Source organism: Chlorocebus sabaeus, chromosome 2 (assembly GCF_047675955.1).
Source record: "Chlorocebus sabaeus isolate Y175 chromosome 2, mChlSab1.0.hap1, whole genome shotgun sequence".
Taxonomy (NCBI): Eukaryota; Metazoa; Chordata; class Mammalia; order Primates; family Cercopithecidae; genus Chlorocebus; species Chlorocebus sabaeus.
This window is the reverse complement of record NC_132905.1, coordinates 35,327,240-35,340,421: the sequence shown is the minus strand read 5'-3', so window position 1 is coordinate 35,340,421 and position 13,182 is coordinate 35,327,240. Positions and strand designations below refer to the sequence as shown.

Sequence of the window (13,182 nt, the reverse complement as noted above, 5' to 3'; positions counted from 1 at the left end):
TGTTTCCTCCTTTCAATGACCTCATCCTTCTGGAAGGAACCCATAGCACTGGGAATCTGCACTCTGCACTGGGGCAATGAAATGCACGACTCTGACCCACTCTGAGGGCAGGAGACAAAGTGATGTAGGACGCAGAGGAGGCCCCCAAACAAGGCCTTGCCAATGGGAGTAACTTCACCAAAAATTCAAGGCCAAGGACAACACTGTGGCCACGGTTGAGACCTGTCAGCACACCTGAGATTTAGCAGTTTGGAGACAACCTAGAGGGACATTCAGGAGCCCATGAGAACAGCGCAAAGTGGAAGGAAGAATACATTGGAGACAATGGCGTGGTTAGTGGAGGAGTGAGACAGCTGTCCATACCTCACTGCTCAGATCTGTCCCTGCCCCTACGGGCCCAGCTGCCCTGTAGGCACACAAAGGCTGTTGTGGAAGGTCTGTGGCTCACAAGCTGCCTGGAGGAGTGTCTGAGGTACCTGCCAGGGGTTTTCACTCTTACCTCCATAACTGCCAAGTGCTTCCTCTGAGGCAGTCTGAAAACTGGTAAATGCTTTTTTTTCCCTTTAGGTTCTAATGAACAAAATGTAAATATAGGCAAAACAATGCAAAATCAAAATGAAACACTCAGAACAAAAGCCACATTTTTACCAGATCTACTTTTATTTCAGAAGGAAGTTTGTATTATAGTATTTACTTTTGTTTATATACAAGTTCTTCACATTTGTGTTTAAAATGCACAGACCTCCCTTAGTTCTCTTGTTCCTGCTTAAATTAGCTGTTATTTTACAATACAAAAAATACCAAAAAATTGCAGTCCTAAATGTATGTATAACACCCACAATCCCCAGCAATGAAATAGTTTACAATACTTACTCCATATTTACATGAGTGTAATAGATGCTAAATTATACATATTAACAAACTAAGCTTGAATCCAAACAAACGAAACCGTAAATAACTATAAAACAAAAACATTTCCAGAGCCAGAATTAGTTCAACGAAACAGGCTTCACTAGTGTTTAGAATGTTTTGTGCACAAATTCAGTTACTGAAAGTCAATTCCATTATTGCCTTTAAAAGAGAAGGCGCCAATTTTCCTCTCCACTTCAAAACATCTCCTTGTAGGCAGGGTGTTTGACTCTCATCAAGGGGCAATGTCTCTTGGTGGGCCCGGCTATTTAGAAACCACCACAGTGGCTGAAGCCAAGTTTGGTCAATGGGGTAAACATTTCAGAAGGTAGGCAGGGCATGCCCTGAGGACAGGAGGCCTCTGCCATCCTGGCTCTGTCCTCAGGATAGCCAGTTCTCACAGAAACTACCACAAGGAAAGATCTCCTGGGTTGACAGGGGTGTGAGGCCTTGGATTTTAATTCTAAAATCTATTTTCACATCTAAGTCACTACCCTAGCATTAGCTTGGGTTAGTGTTTAGCAAATACTTGTTGAATGGATGGGTGAATAAATGAACTGGAAGGATCAAAGATGTTCATGAAAACACCACCATCTCCCAAGGAAGTGAATCAGCCCCTGGCCCCAATACACCCCATTAAATCAAAGGAGCAGGATTTGCAATGGAAGGTAAAATGCCTCTTCCCACCGGCAGTGCCCTGCTCTTTTTATTTCCCAGGTGTCTCCAGTCTTGAATGGCAGGCCTTACCCATGGGTAGTCCAGGACTTTCCTTCTGCTGACAGTCTTCTGTCTAGGACTGCCTTTTCTCCAGGTTAGCTCAGGGGATCTGGGATTGCCTTCTCTCCACACAGGGAGGCGCAGGCTTCTTTCCAGGCTATGTGCAGGGACGGCAGGAGGCACACAGGAGTTCAGGGTATGTCGAATTCTCCACGGGGAAATGGGAACTATTTATCAACAAACTAGCTCCCTTCTCTCACTCCCAGTTTTCAGTATAATAAACTGATTCCAGGAAATGGTCATTAAAAATTTAGACAAAACTACAAAAAATGGAGAACCCCCCTTTGGAAAGTCTGATTGCCACAGGTTATAGTCTTTGAACTTAAGACTAACAGAAACATTTCTCAGGACAAGACTGCTCATCCCTCACTCCCCAGAGTACCAAGAGGCCGCCAGAAAGGGTCATGATGTGCTTGCAGGGCCAAGGGCAGCAGCAGAGATGCCTCTGCCTCCTGAGTCTCCTCAAGCGCTGCCGTTTTGATTCCCTGCCTGATTTTTCATATGACTCTGACAGATGGGTCCTGTTTTAAGAAATACCTAATTGGTGCCAGATGCATCTGAACACATCACACAATGGGGATGAGTTTCTTGGGTTATTCATGTATTAGGGCCTGGCAAGAGGAACTCTTGGAACCTGGATACCCAGCATATGGCACAAAAACATCTTAGATGAAACTCAGACATTGTTATATTTAATAAAAATACATGAAGATTTTTTCTGTTTTATGTACACTCCGAATGTCTGAGCATTCTGGACACTACTGTATAGTTATGTACAAGTGCTAAGGTCAGTGTTGTCTTGACTATTTTAATTTATATACAGGCTCTCTTGTGACACGCAACATTGCCAGATGACAACCCATTCCTTCTTGGTAACAGGCTCCAAGCCCAGTGCCTCTTACTCCCTGCCATTCCCTTTTTCTGCCCTGAGGCCAGAGGAAGCTGTTTGCTGTTGGTTGCAAAGGAGAAGCAGGTGGATTCAGCGGCTTCCCCACTGCTGGAGCAGAATGAAACTTCACTTGCTCCTTCCTTCCTTTTTAAAAATAAACATTATCTTTTAGGAAAAAAAATAAGACATAACCAGATGGCTGTGGGTCATGGTGCATGATATTTCAAGGCATAAGACTAACATGGGAAAGAGACTTCTTTGGCCAAGGAAAACTGGTTCTTTGAACAAACAAAGAGGATCTTCCTTGTGGGAGGACAATGCCCAGGGGCCTCCCTTTTGCCTTGCCGGCGGGGCGGAGTGGGGGGGGTGCGGGGGCACTGTGGGAATTGATGGGCCAGTCCACTGCAGGTGCTATGGGTGCTGTTTTCTGTAGCAGGGATAGGGGAGCTCATGAGAGGAGGGGTCTTTTCTAGAACGTCTGCTCTTCAACAATAATGTGAAAAAGAAGCTTTATGAGAGGTGAGTCTCAAAGTAGAGGTGTTTTGTGCATCAGATAGTGTTTTATGGTTCAACTTCCTTGAAAACATCTTTCCAGGCAATTCTTCATGGGAGTGGAGTTAGTGTTGGGGAAGAGACAATACTCTCTCTCTAGGCATGGCATTTAAAGGTAAAATGCCACAGTTTTGGCTCTTTTGAGTATTTCTCCAAATTCACAAACTCGAGCATTGCTGTCCAGCGGTCCATCCCAATAGGGTAATGCCAGAGATCCCAGGTTTTGAAGCAGAAGAGAGCTTATGGGAGGCGGCCGCGTAATGCCAGAACGGAGCACCATAAATCGGGAAAACACAATTTCCAGGCAGTGCCCTCTGGGAGAGGCGCAGGGGACTGTCCCACTCTCTTAAATTTAAATTTGGTCATTTTCCATTTGGCATAGAGTTTTCCCTCCTCATCCATTTTTTTTTCCATGTGCTTTTCATCCTTGTCAGCATTTGCGGCCCTCCTTACAGTCACCACCTTGGTCTGAGAGTGAGGGTGGGTGGGGGGGTGGGTCGAGCCCCTCCTGGGGGAAAGAGGGCAAACAGGTCCTTCTCTAGGCTTTGGGCAGCTTCTGCCTGACAATGGGAGGCTGTCTCTCTCCTGGCATCTGAGTCCACCCATGCCTGAGAATGAACCACAAGTTCAGAGGAGGCTGCAGGACACACAGCTGCTCTCTGATCCAGGGGTCCCAAGTGTTCTCAGTGCTCTTTTCTGCTCAAGGAAACGTGACATGAATTAGTCCCTTCCTCTGATCACTTATCAGGCCTAGGGTGACATGGGGGTGGGGGCAAGGGGCGCCTTCTTGACAGTGTCCTTTTTGATAATAAAAACAGGAGCTTTCACAGTTCATTCATTTCTGCTTTCCTCTCATCCCTGCTGTTAGGTCAGACGTTCCTTGGGGTGAGAAAATTCTTTCCTGGCTGCAAATCAGATTTTAGAAAAAAAGCAGATTGCCAATGGTAGCTATTTAAATTTTACAAGAATGTAGGAATGCAATTATGTAAAAACTTAGGCTTACTAACTTTCCAATTGCTAGATCTATTTAAAGTCTAGGCACTTAGTGTTGTGTGTATGTATTTGTGTGTGTATGTGAGAGAGAGGGAGGGTAAGATGGAGAGGGAGAAGGAGAGGGACAGGCAGAGAGAAAGGAAGAGAGAGTTTCAAATGGATTAAGACTAAATTAATCAAGTTGCTATAGAAAACTACCTGTTATACCAGTTTACATTTGAAGTAACGCTGCTGACCTTGACATTGAAAATAGCCCCCCTTCTATCCTAGCTTGATATGATCAAAAGAGATGGACCATTATTAATTCTCAACTAGAAAAAAAGGTACTCCCTGGAAGAGAGATAATTGCCTAAATCGTGCAAGAATAAACAGCACATCTTTTAAAAAAGATAGCAGGCTTCAGATGAAAACAAGTTAATTCATCTGACTAGTTTTTAAAAGACCATGTTCAAGAACAACTGATGACGAACATCTACTTGTAAACACTCCATCTTTTGTTTTTTGCAGTTGAGACAGTCCCAAGAACAGTTTTCCACAGTGAACCTGAGTGTCATTCCTAGTTCTCTCACTGGCTCTACACCGGCCTCCTCCAGCAACCATCAGCTCATTCCTGGACCTGTAATTAAATCAAGTATTTCCTATGCAAAAGTAAAAGGTTAGATGCTGGAACACAGATGGGAGAAACCGTCAAAGAAAGCTTGTGATCATGCAGGTGAGTCAGATGCTTTGAGGGTTTCCAGTCTTCTGCCCCGCACCGCACAGCCGTTTCCCCGCCGCGTCCTTCTCTGCAGACAGCTCTGGTGTGCCACTCACTGGCTCGTGCGCGGGAGAGTCCCTGGTCCCAGAATCAGATGCAGGTCCCAGGCTGTGCAGGGGGCTGCTGCTTCCGGTTTCTCACGGCTCCTGACTTCTCCTTGTACACTATCGGCATCTGCTGAGAAATGTCCACCAGGGCGCTGGCCACAGCAAGACCTTGGGAGAACCACAGAGAGAACATAGGTTGGGAGCAGCTGGCTTTTGTTTTAAAAAATAATGTAAACATTTATTTTGCAATCCCATGATGTAAAACAAACCCAAAAAAAAACACAATAAAAACCCCCAAAAAGGTACACATACACAGGGAAAAGTCTTCCTTCCACCCTGACCCTCCCTCCACCTTCCTCTCCATCTGGGTAAATGTTTTCACTAATTTTTATGTATTCTTTCAGTGTGTATTTATGCAAATACAAATACATATTCTTCTCCTTTCCCTACTTTTTACACAAAAGGTGTAGTTTGCTTTTCAGCACATCAACCAAGCAGAGTGCTCTGCTTGGTGGTGGGAACACATAAATGAGATTGCAGACATATGCTAAGTGCCCAATTTCTCCTGCCTGCCTCCAAAAGGAGCCAAGAAACAGCAGCACCCTTTATGATGAGATTTGGATTCACCCACATCATTCAGTTAGCATCAGTCACTTCCATTCCATACCACGATACAGGCAGGGCAGGCTCTGGGGCCAGGCTTTGGAATAAGCAAAGTTCTTTAACCTCCCCATGCCTTAGTTCCCTCATTTGTAAAATGGGGATAATAATAGCACAGGGCTAATGTGAAGTCAATGAGTGAACTGACATAAAGTCTTAGTACCTGGCAGGCATAAAATCTTAGTATCTGGCACACAGCAACCAACGATCAATAGCAATTACCCTTCATGCATACACTGCCCCGCCGCCCACTTTGCTTTGGCAACTTGCAATCCTGTTTTCCTTCCTGTATTGGTAACAGAGTAATCTGACATCCATTAGGGAAGGCACGGTTCTGGGGGACCTGGATTCCTAATACGCGTGGGAAATGGCCAGCGCAGGCTCGGAGCCCTGCTGAGACCTGCCAGGAGCTGTGTTAGTGGAGCGTGTTACTCGCCTTGCTGAGCCTGTGAAGGGGACTGGGGGTGGGGATAGACAGCTCTAAGTGCCTGGCACATAGTGGGGAATGCTCTAGGAGTCCAGAAAATGGCACCACTTAAAACAGGGGGTACAGAAAGGGCAGCAAAGACGGCCCCATTGTTGGGTGAGTCTCAAGCAATGAACAGACCTTTATTAGGTGTTTTGGGTGGTTGGGGCACGTCAGGCAAAGGCTGGAGCAGGAAAGGCTACAGGGCTGCACATCTGTCACCTCGCTGCCCCAGCCACCACCCTGCCTTCAGGGAGCATCAGTCACTGTTTGCTGGGCTGGGTGGTGGCAGGAGACACAAATTGCACTTGAATGACAGATCAGAGAGTTGTCCTGGCCTCAACATGGGCAAGGCCGAGTTAGGGACTCAACTCACAGGAATCCCTAGGCGAGATGAAGACAATGAATCCTGGCCAAGCCATGCAGAAAGGCCTCCCTTGTGAAGATACCACAGATCCTAACCGTTCTAAAGCTGTGCTGGAGGATCTTCTGGGTCTGAGGGTGCACTGAAGGGACAGTGGAGCTCAGGGCCTGGACCAGTATCCTGAGGCAGCCTTTCCACCAGACACAGGGTTCTCTCTGGCTAAGGTAACCCTGACCTCAGAATCATCTCAACTGAAAGTTGTCTAAAATGATCACATTGAAGCATCCTCCAAAGCACTCTGTAATTAAGCGAGATACTTTCAAAACTGTATTCCATATTTTCTGTCTTCAAAATAGGAGTTTATATAATTACGATTCATATATTTGATGGAGAAGTGTCACACGCATTGGTAAAATATTATGTAGTAGGCTGTAAAAATGTTTAAGATAGTTATATGAAAAAAGCAGAATAAAAATTAGATCTATACAATCATTTCAACTAAATTGCTGGTCAGGGCTGGAAAGAACACAGAACGATGAAAACTGGAGGGTTGTGGGACAGCTGTGCGTGGATTATCAGACGTTTCCTTTATGTTATCGTTGTGTTTGTACCTTATATTTAAAACAGAGAAAAAGCAAAAGAAATGCAGGAGGGCTAGAAATACCAGTTGAAGAAACACCAGCCCAGGGCAGATGGCTGGAAGTTGTGGAGTGGAGAAGGCGACCGAGGAAGAGCATGCAGAGTGAAGGGAGCATGCCCAGATTCAGGGGTAGGACAGGGCAAAGGAGACAGGGAAAGAGCAGCAGAGGCAAAGGGGTACCAGAAACTCTGACAGCAAAGGAAGGTGTGCTCAGAGGCATCCACGAGCACTGAGAGGCTGGGGAGGCAGGAACGCTGAGGAGGTCCCGGGACGTCCCCCCAGGAAGGGATGATGACCTTGGGAAAACAGTTTTGGGCATATAGATGAAAATGGGATTATCTCACTGAATCCTTGCCATGGCATGGGCAGGCACTGTTGATTATCACCTTCATAACCTTGTTCTCTAGGAAAGGGAAGTATCCCATGCTTAGCTCCCTCACATGTTTAGAAGGTGTCTGTCGCTGGCCCGTATCTACTCACCTGACTGCCCAGGAGGAGGGATGCCACCCAGGCCTCGAGGGAGCCTCACAAACACAGAGAGGACAGCGGCTTTGTTGCCAAAACATGGCTCCAGTGCAATGGGTTTGGGAACAGTCTGGCGGAAGAAAACAAAATTACCTAAAGTGATAAGCTTTAACGTACACTTACAACTTAATGGTCATTGGTGCTTATAAGAACCATCAATTTTAGGTCTATAAAAAAGGTACATTGCAGTTTTTAAGAAAACAAAAAAGGGCAGGTGAGAGCTAACAGTACTCTCTGAGCACCAGTGACAGGGGTGGTACTGCTTGCTACCTTCCACTGAGGTCTCACAGTCTGCTGCCAAAGGGCTGCATGAACTGTAGGGAAGGGCTCATGCCAAGTGGGTTTCTTCTGGATGCTGTACTTTCGCTCGATTTGAAATTCTAACTCAGAATTGTAGGTCACAGGAATGGCAGTGGTGAGTGCTCGGTAGATTTGTCAGATAGTTCTGCATACCTGGCTCAAACACAGATGCAGATATTATGGAGACTAAAAAACATTCTATTTGTCTGTCCTTTAGACACTAAGTAGACAAGCCTGCTGGATGTAAAAGCTTGTAAAAGCTGGGTGGCTGACCAAGTGGATTCTTTGTCTATTCTCTGGATGCATTTGGCTCTGGAAAATATGTCTTAATCTTCTGTTGGAGCTTTTAGATGAGATTTGTCCCCAATATTAGTTTCTTCTCTTTTTCTTTCTTTTTTTTTTAAAGACTAGAAATGGGGTCTCACTATATTGTCCAGGCAGGTCTTGAACTCCTGAGCTCAAGCGGTCCTCCCACCTCAGCCTCCCAAAGTGTTGGGATTAAAGGTGTGACCTACCGCACCCAGCTTATATTAGTGTAATAGACTACTGCAAACTTAGTTGCTTAAAACAACACACACTTATTATCTCACAGCTTTAGAGGTCAGAAGTCCCAGCAAGCTCTGTAGCGTTCTCTGTTCATGTCTTCCATGAGTTCTGGGGAATAATCAGCTGTCTCCTGAGGTCTCCCAGGCTGAAGTCAAGTTGTCAGCTGGATGGGACTCTTATCTGGAGACTCTGGGGAAGACTCTGCTTTGAAACGCATTCAGGGCTTATGCAGTGGCTCACACCTGTAATCCTAGCACTTTGGGAGATCCAGGAGGGAGGATCCCTTGAGCCCAAGAGCCATGATCTTGCCACTGCACTCTAGTGTGGGTGACACAGCCAGACTCTGTTTCACAAAAACAGAAAAACTTCTGTGGCCCCTCCATCTCTAAACCAGGGATGGTGTATCAAGTCCTCATGTTTCCAATCTCTCTGGCTTCCTCTTCTGCCACCCACCATAGAAACTCTCTGTATCTTACAATCACCTCCCTTGTTTCATTACATCTGCAAAATCCCTCTTGCAGTACCTAGAGTAGTATGTGACTAAATAAACATGGGACAGAAATCTTGGGGGCCACCTTTAGAATTCTGCTTACACCCACAAATATGTCATCAATTTCTTCAATTTGGTTGAAGAAAATAATTTCCAGTACCACTCTGCTGTGGCACAAGGAACTGACTGGATGGGTGAATGGCAGAGGCAGGGAGATCAGTTATGAAGTAACTGCAAGAATCCAGGTGAGAGACAGTGGTGGCCTAGATCAAGTGGGAACAGTGGCAGAGGTGAGACACAGTGGCTGGGTAACATTTTTGAAGACGGAGTCAAGATTTGCTGATAGACTGGCTGCCCAATGAGAACATGACATTGAGAACGAGACAAGAACAATTCCATGATTTTGGCTTGAGCAACTAGGGTGATGAAGGTGTTATGTGCTGAATGGCGGAAGGTATGTCAGAGAAGCAAGCCTGAGAAATAAACATCCAAAGCTCAGCTTGGCCATAGCCATGTTAAGATATCCAAGTGGGGACACTGAGTAGGCAACTGATGTTTGGGTTAGAGGCTCATGGGAGCAGTCTGGGTGAGAGGATCATGGTGCTTAAACCTGTGATAGTGAAGATCACTGAAGGAGTGGGTATAAAAGACACAAGAAGGGGACAAAGACACGGCCTGATGCACACCACTGTCAAAAGATGAAGAGGACTGAGCCAAGACCACTGAGCAAGAACAGCTAGAAGGCAAGTGTGTGGTGTCCTGGAAGAAAATCAAGGAAGTGTTTTAAGGAGCAACTAACTGTGTCATATGCTGCTGACATATACCATGTTGTTCAATACTTTAGGCTTGTCTATTTTTTAATCCCACAAATATTATTTTACCAGGACAATGTTTGTTTGTTTAGATTTATATACATGATTATACTTTTATTTACTCACTATTCTTTCTTACTAAAACTTTAGTCTATCCTCCTGGGGGTAATTTTCCTTCATTTTAGCACATCCTTTAGACATTTCTTTTGTGCAGGTCTGCTGGTGGCAAATTCTCAATTTTTCTTCTAATTTGAAGATACCTTTATTTCATCCTTGTTCTCGGAAGGTACTTACTGGGCACACTACAGTATTCTAGGTTGGGAGCTCTCTTTCAGTACTTCGAAGACATTCTCCCACTCTCTTTTAACTTCTGAGAAGTCAGCAGTCAGCTTGTCATTCCTTTGCAGGTGATCTTTTCCCCTTTTTTTTTTTGAGATAGAGTCTTACTCTGTCACCCAGGCTGGAGTACAGCAGCGTAATCTCAGCTCACTGCGACCTCTGCCTTCTAGGTTCAAATGATTCTCATGCCTCAGCCTCCCAAGTAGCTGGGATTACAGATGCGCGCCACCACGCCTGGCTAATTTTTGTATTTTTAGTAGAGACGGGATTTCACCATGTTGGCCAGGCTGGTCTTGAACTCCTGACCTCAAGTGATCTACCCACCTCGGCCTCCCAAAGTGCTGGGATTACAGGTGTAAGCCACCACACCCGGCCTCTTTTCCCATTTTTAACAAAAATTGTGGTAAAATACACATAACATTTACCATCTTGACCATTTAAAAATGTACAGTTCAGTGGTAATAAGTATATTCACATTGTTGTGCAACCATCATTACCATCCATCTCCAGAACTCTCTTCATCTTGTAAAACTCAGACTTTGTACCTATTAAACACTAACTCCCCATTTCCCCCTCTCCCAGCCCCTGGGAGCCACTGTTTTACTTCCTGTCTTTATGAACTTGACTACTACAAGTGTATCTCTTAAAAGTGTAATCATACAATGTTTATTTTTTTGTTTCTAGCGTTATTTCATTTAGCATTGTAGCATGGGTCAGTTTGCTCCCTTTGGAAGGCTGGATAACATTCCACTGGATGCTTAGACCACGTTGTGCTTATCCATTCATCCATCCATGGACACTTGGGCTGCTTCCACTTTTTGGCTACTGTGAATAATGCTGCCAAGATATGTCTTTAAGACTCTGCTTTCAGTTCTTCTATGTATAAACCCAGACTGCCAGATCATATATAACTTTATTTTTAATTCTGGGGGGAACAGTGGTACTGTTTTCCACAGAGGCTCCATCACTTTATACTTCCATCAACAGTGCACTAAGGTTCCAGTTTCTCCACGCTGTATGTGATACTTCTTCTCTGGCTGATTTTAAGATTTCTCTTTGTCTTTGGAGTTATACAATTTCATTATGAGAAATCCAACTAGTTTTCTTTCCTTCCTGCCTTCCCTCTTTCTTTCTTTAATCATGCTTACAATATGTTTTGCTTCTGGAATCTGTATATTCATGTTTTCCATCGGTTCTGGAAAGCTATCATCCCTGAATATTGCCTCTCCTTTGTTCTGGGATTCTGGAAATACATGAGTTGGATCTTCTCATTCTATCCTCCATATTCTTAGTATCTATCGTGCTTTCTATCTCCTTGTCTCTCTGAGCTGCATTCTGTGTACTTTTTTCAGATTCATCTTCCACTTCGTAAATTCTCTCTGTTTCATATGCTATTTAACATGTAAACTGAGTTTATTTTAAAAATTTCAATGAGTGTATTTTTCATTTCTAGAAGTTCCATTTGGTTCTTCTTCAGCTCCGCTTGGCCATACTTGACTCTCATCGTTATGATTTCATCTTTTATTTCTTTAAACATTTCATACACAGTTACATTATATTCTTTAGATTTCAATTCTAACATTTGGAGTCCTGTCCACATCAATCTTCTGTTGTTTCTGCTATTCTTATTTATGGTGGCTTGCCTCTTCTTGTCCCTGGTGATCTTTAATTACTTCATCTTGGTCTGTGGGACTCCAACAGCACTGAATTGAAGATGTTTTTCTACAGAGAGGATTTCCATCTATTCAGGTGGGCGTCACGGTGTTTACCATCTGGAACCACTTAGGACAAATCATGGTTCTGGTTTTGGTTTATGGTTTGTTCTTTTTAGGGTAGGGAAGGAGGCTATTGCCTGATTTTACCTATTTCCTGTGAGCTCAGTAACATTTTAAATAAGTATGTTTTATTCAAGATATATAGCTATTTCTCTAATGTATCTTAAATATTCCATCATTTTGCCCAAGGAGAAAGTCTTACCATTTTCTTCATCCTTTTGGGGAGGTGGGTGATAAATATTTTCCATACAGTGTGAATACATAGTGTATTATCATTTTTCTGCTTAAAAAATTCCCTAAAATATGAAGAACAATGGGCTGGGCACAGTGGTTCACGCCTGTAATCCCAGCACCTTGGGAGGCCGAGGCGGGCGGATTGCTTGAAGTTAGCAGTTCGGGACCAGCCTGGCCAAGATGGTGAAACTCAGTCCCTACTAAAATACAAAAATCAGCTGGGCATGGTTGCGCACGTCTGTAATCCCAGCAACTCAGGAGGCTAGGGCAGGAGAATCACTTGAACTTGGGAGGTGGATTGCAGTGAGCCGAGACTGCGCCACTGCGCTCCAGCCTGTGTGACACAGCGAGACTCTGTCTCAAAAAAAAAAAAAAAAAAAAAAAGAAAAAGAAAAAGAAAAATAAAGAAAAACGATTCAATGTTCAATGTAGTTATTTTCAAATAAAAGTTTTGTATGCCACAGAATACTTAAAAGAAAATCAGACAAATCATTTATATTTTAAAATCCCCTGAACACAAGACTGCTCAGTGACATGAAACAAAGACTGAAAAACAAAAGCAAAAGAGTACCCAACAACTTCATTGTTTTAGCTTATTGTTAAAAAGAAAGAGAGGAAAAAAAGGAGGTAATGGAATAAGGCTTTTGCCTCTCTGGTTTCCCAGACTTAGGAGCCTAAGTTTTAAAAAGTCAAGTTATAGGGACTTCTGAGTCACATTCTCACCTTTATACTCCCCCCAATAAGATCAGGAGGCTCCTCATCTGTTTCCAAGGCGACATTTACAGAGGCAAAGGGACGGCTGGCCATCTGTTGCATCTCTCGAAGAAGTTGCTGATAAATAATATGGCAAAGTCATTAATGGAATGAGTACTGAGGGGGTTTTATTAGTGAATGCTACATGTTAAAAACACCTCATCTTCCCTGATTCAAACAAATCAAGTCCAAAATGATACTTTTTAGACTGCATATTAGGTAACATTAGGGATTATTAAATTTTGTTGGATGTGATAACACCATTGTTCTTATATTTTTAAAAAGCCCCTGTTAGAGATAATTATTCAAGTACTATGTTTATTGTAGCACTATTTACAATAGCAAAGACTTAGG

At 43.8% G+C, this 13,182-nt stretch overlaps 1 protein-coding gene across 2 annotated transcripts in view; it reads right to left on the bottom strand.

Annotated features, from left to right (window-relative positions):
- Positions 1 to 639: 639 nt before the first annotated feature.
- ATRN (attractin) overlaps positions 640 to 13,182 on the bottom strand; it is a 189,946-nt gene continuing 177,403 nt past the window's right edge. The window contains exons 27-29 of one of the 2 annotated variants that reach the window (XM_073007331.1): positions 12,799 to 12,906; positions 7,535 to 7,649; positions 640 to 5,092 (exon numbers count right to left, since the gene is read on the bottom strand). In XM_073007331.1, the coding sequence (XP_072863432.1) occupies positions 4,968 to 5,092; positions 7,535 to 7,649; positions 12,799 to 12,906 (348 nt within the window). In that variant the 3' untranslated portion in view covers positions 640 to 4,967. The remainder of the gene's footprint in view (positions 5,093 to 7,534; positions 7,650 to 12,798; positions 12,907 to 13,182) is intronic. The other variant, XM_073007334.1, reaches the window with a different exon arrangement.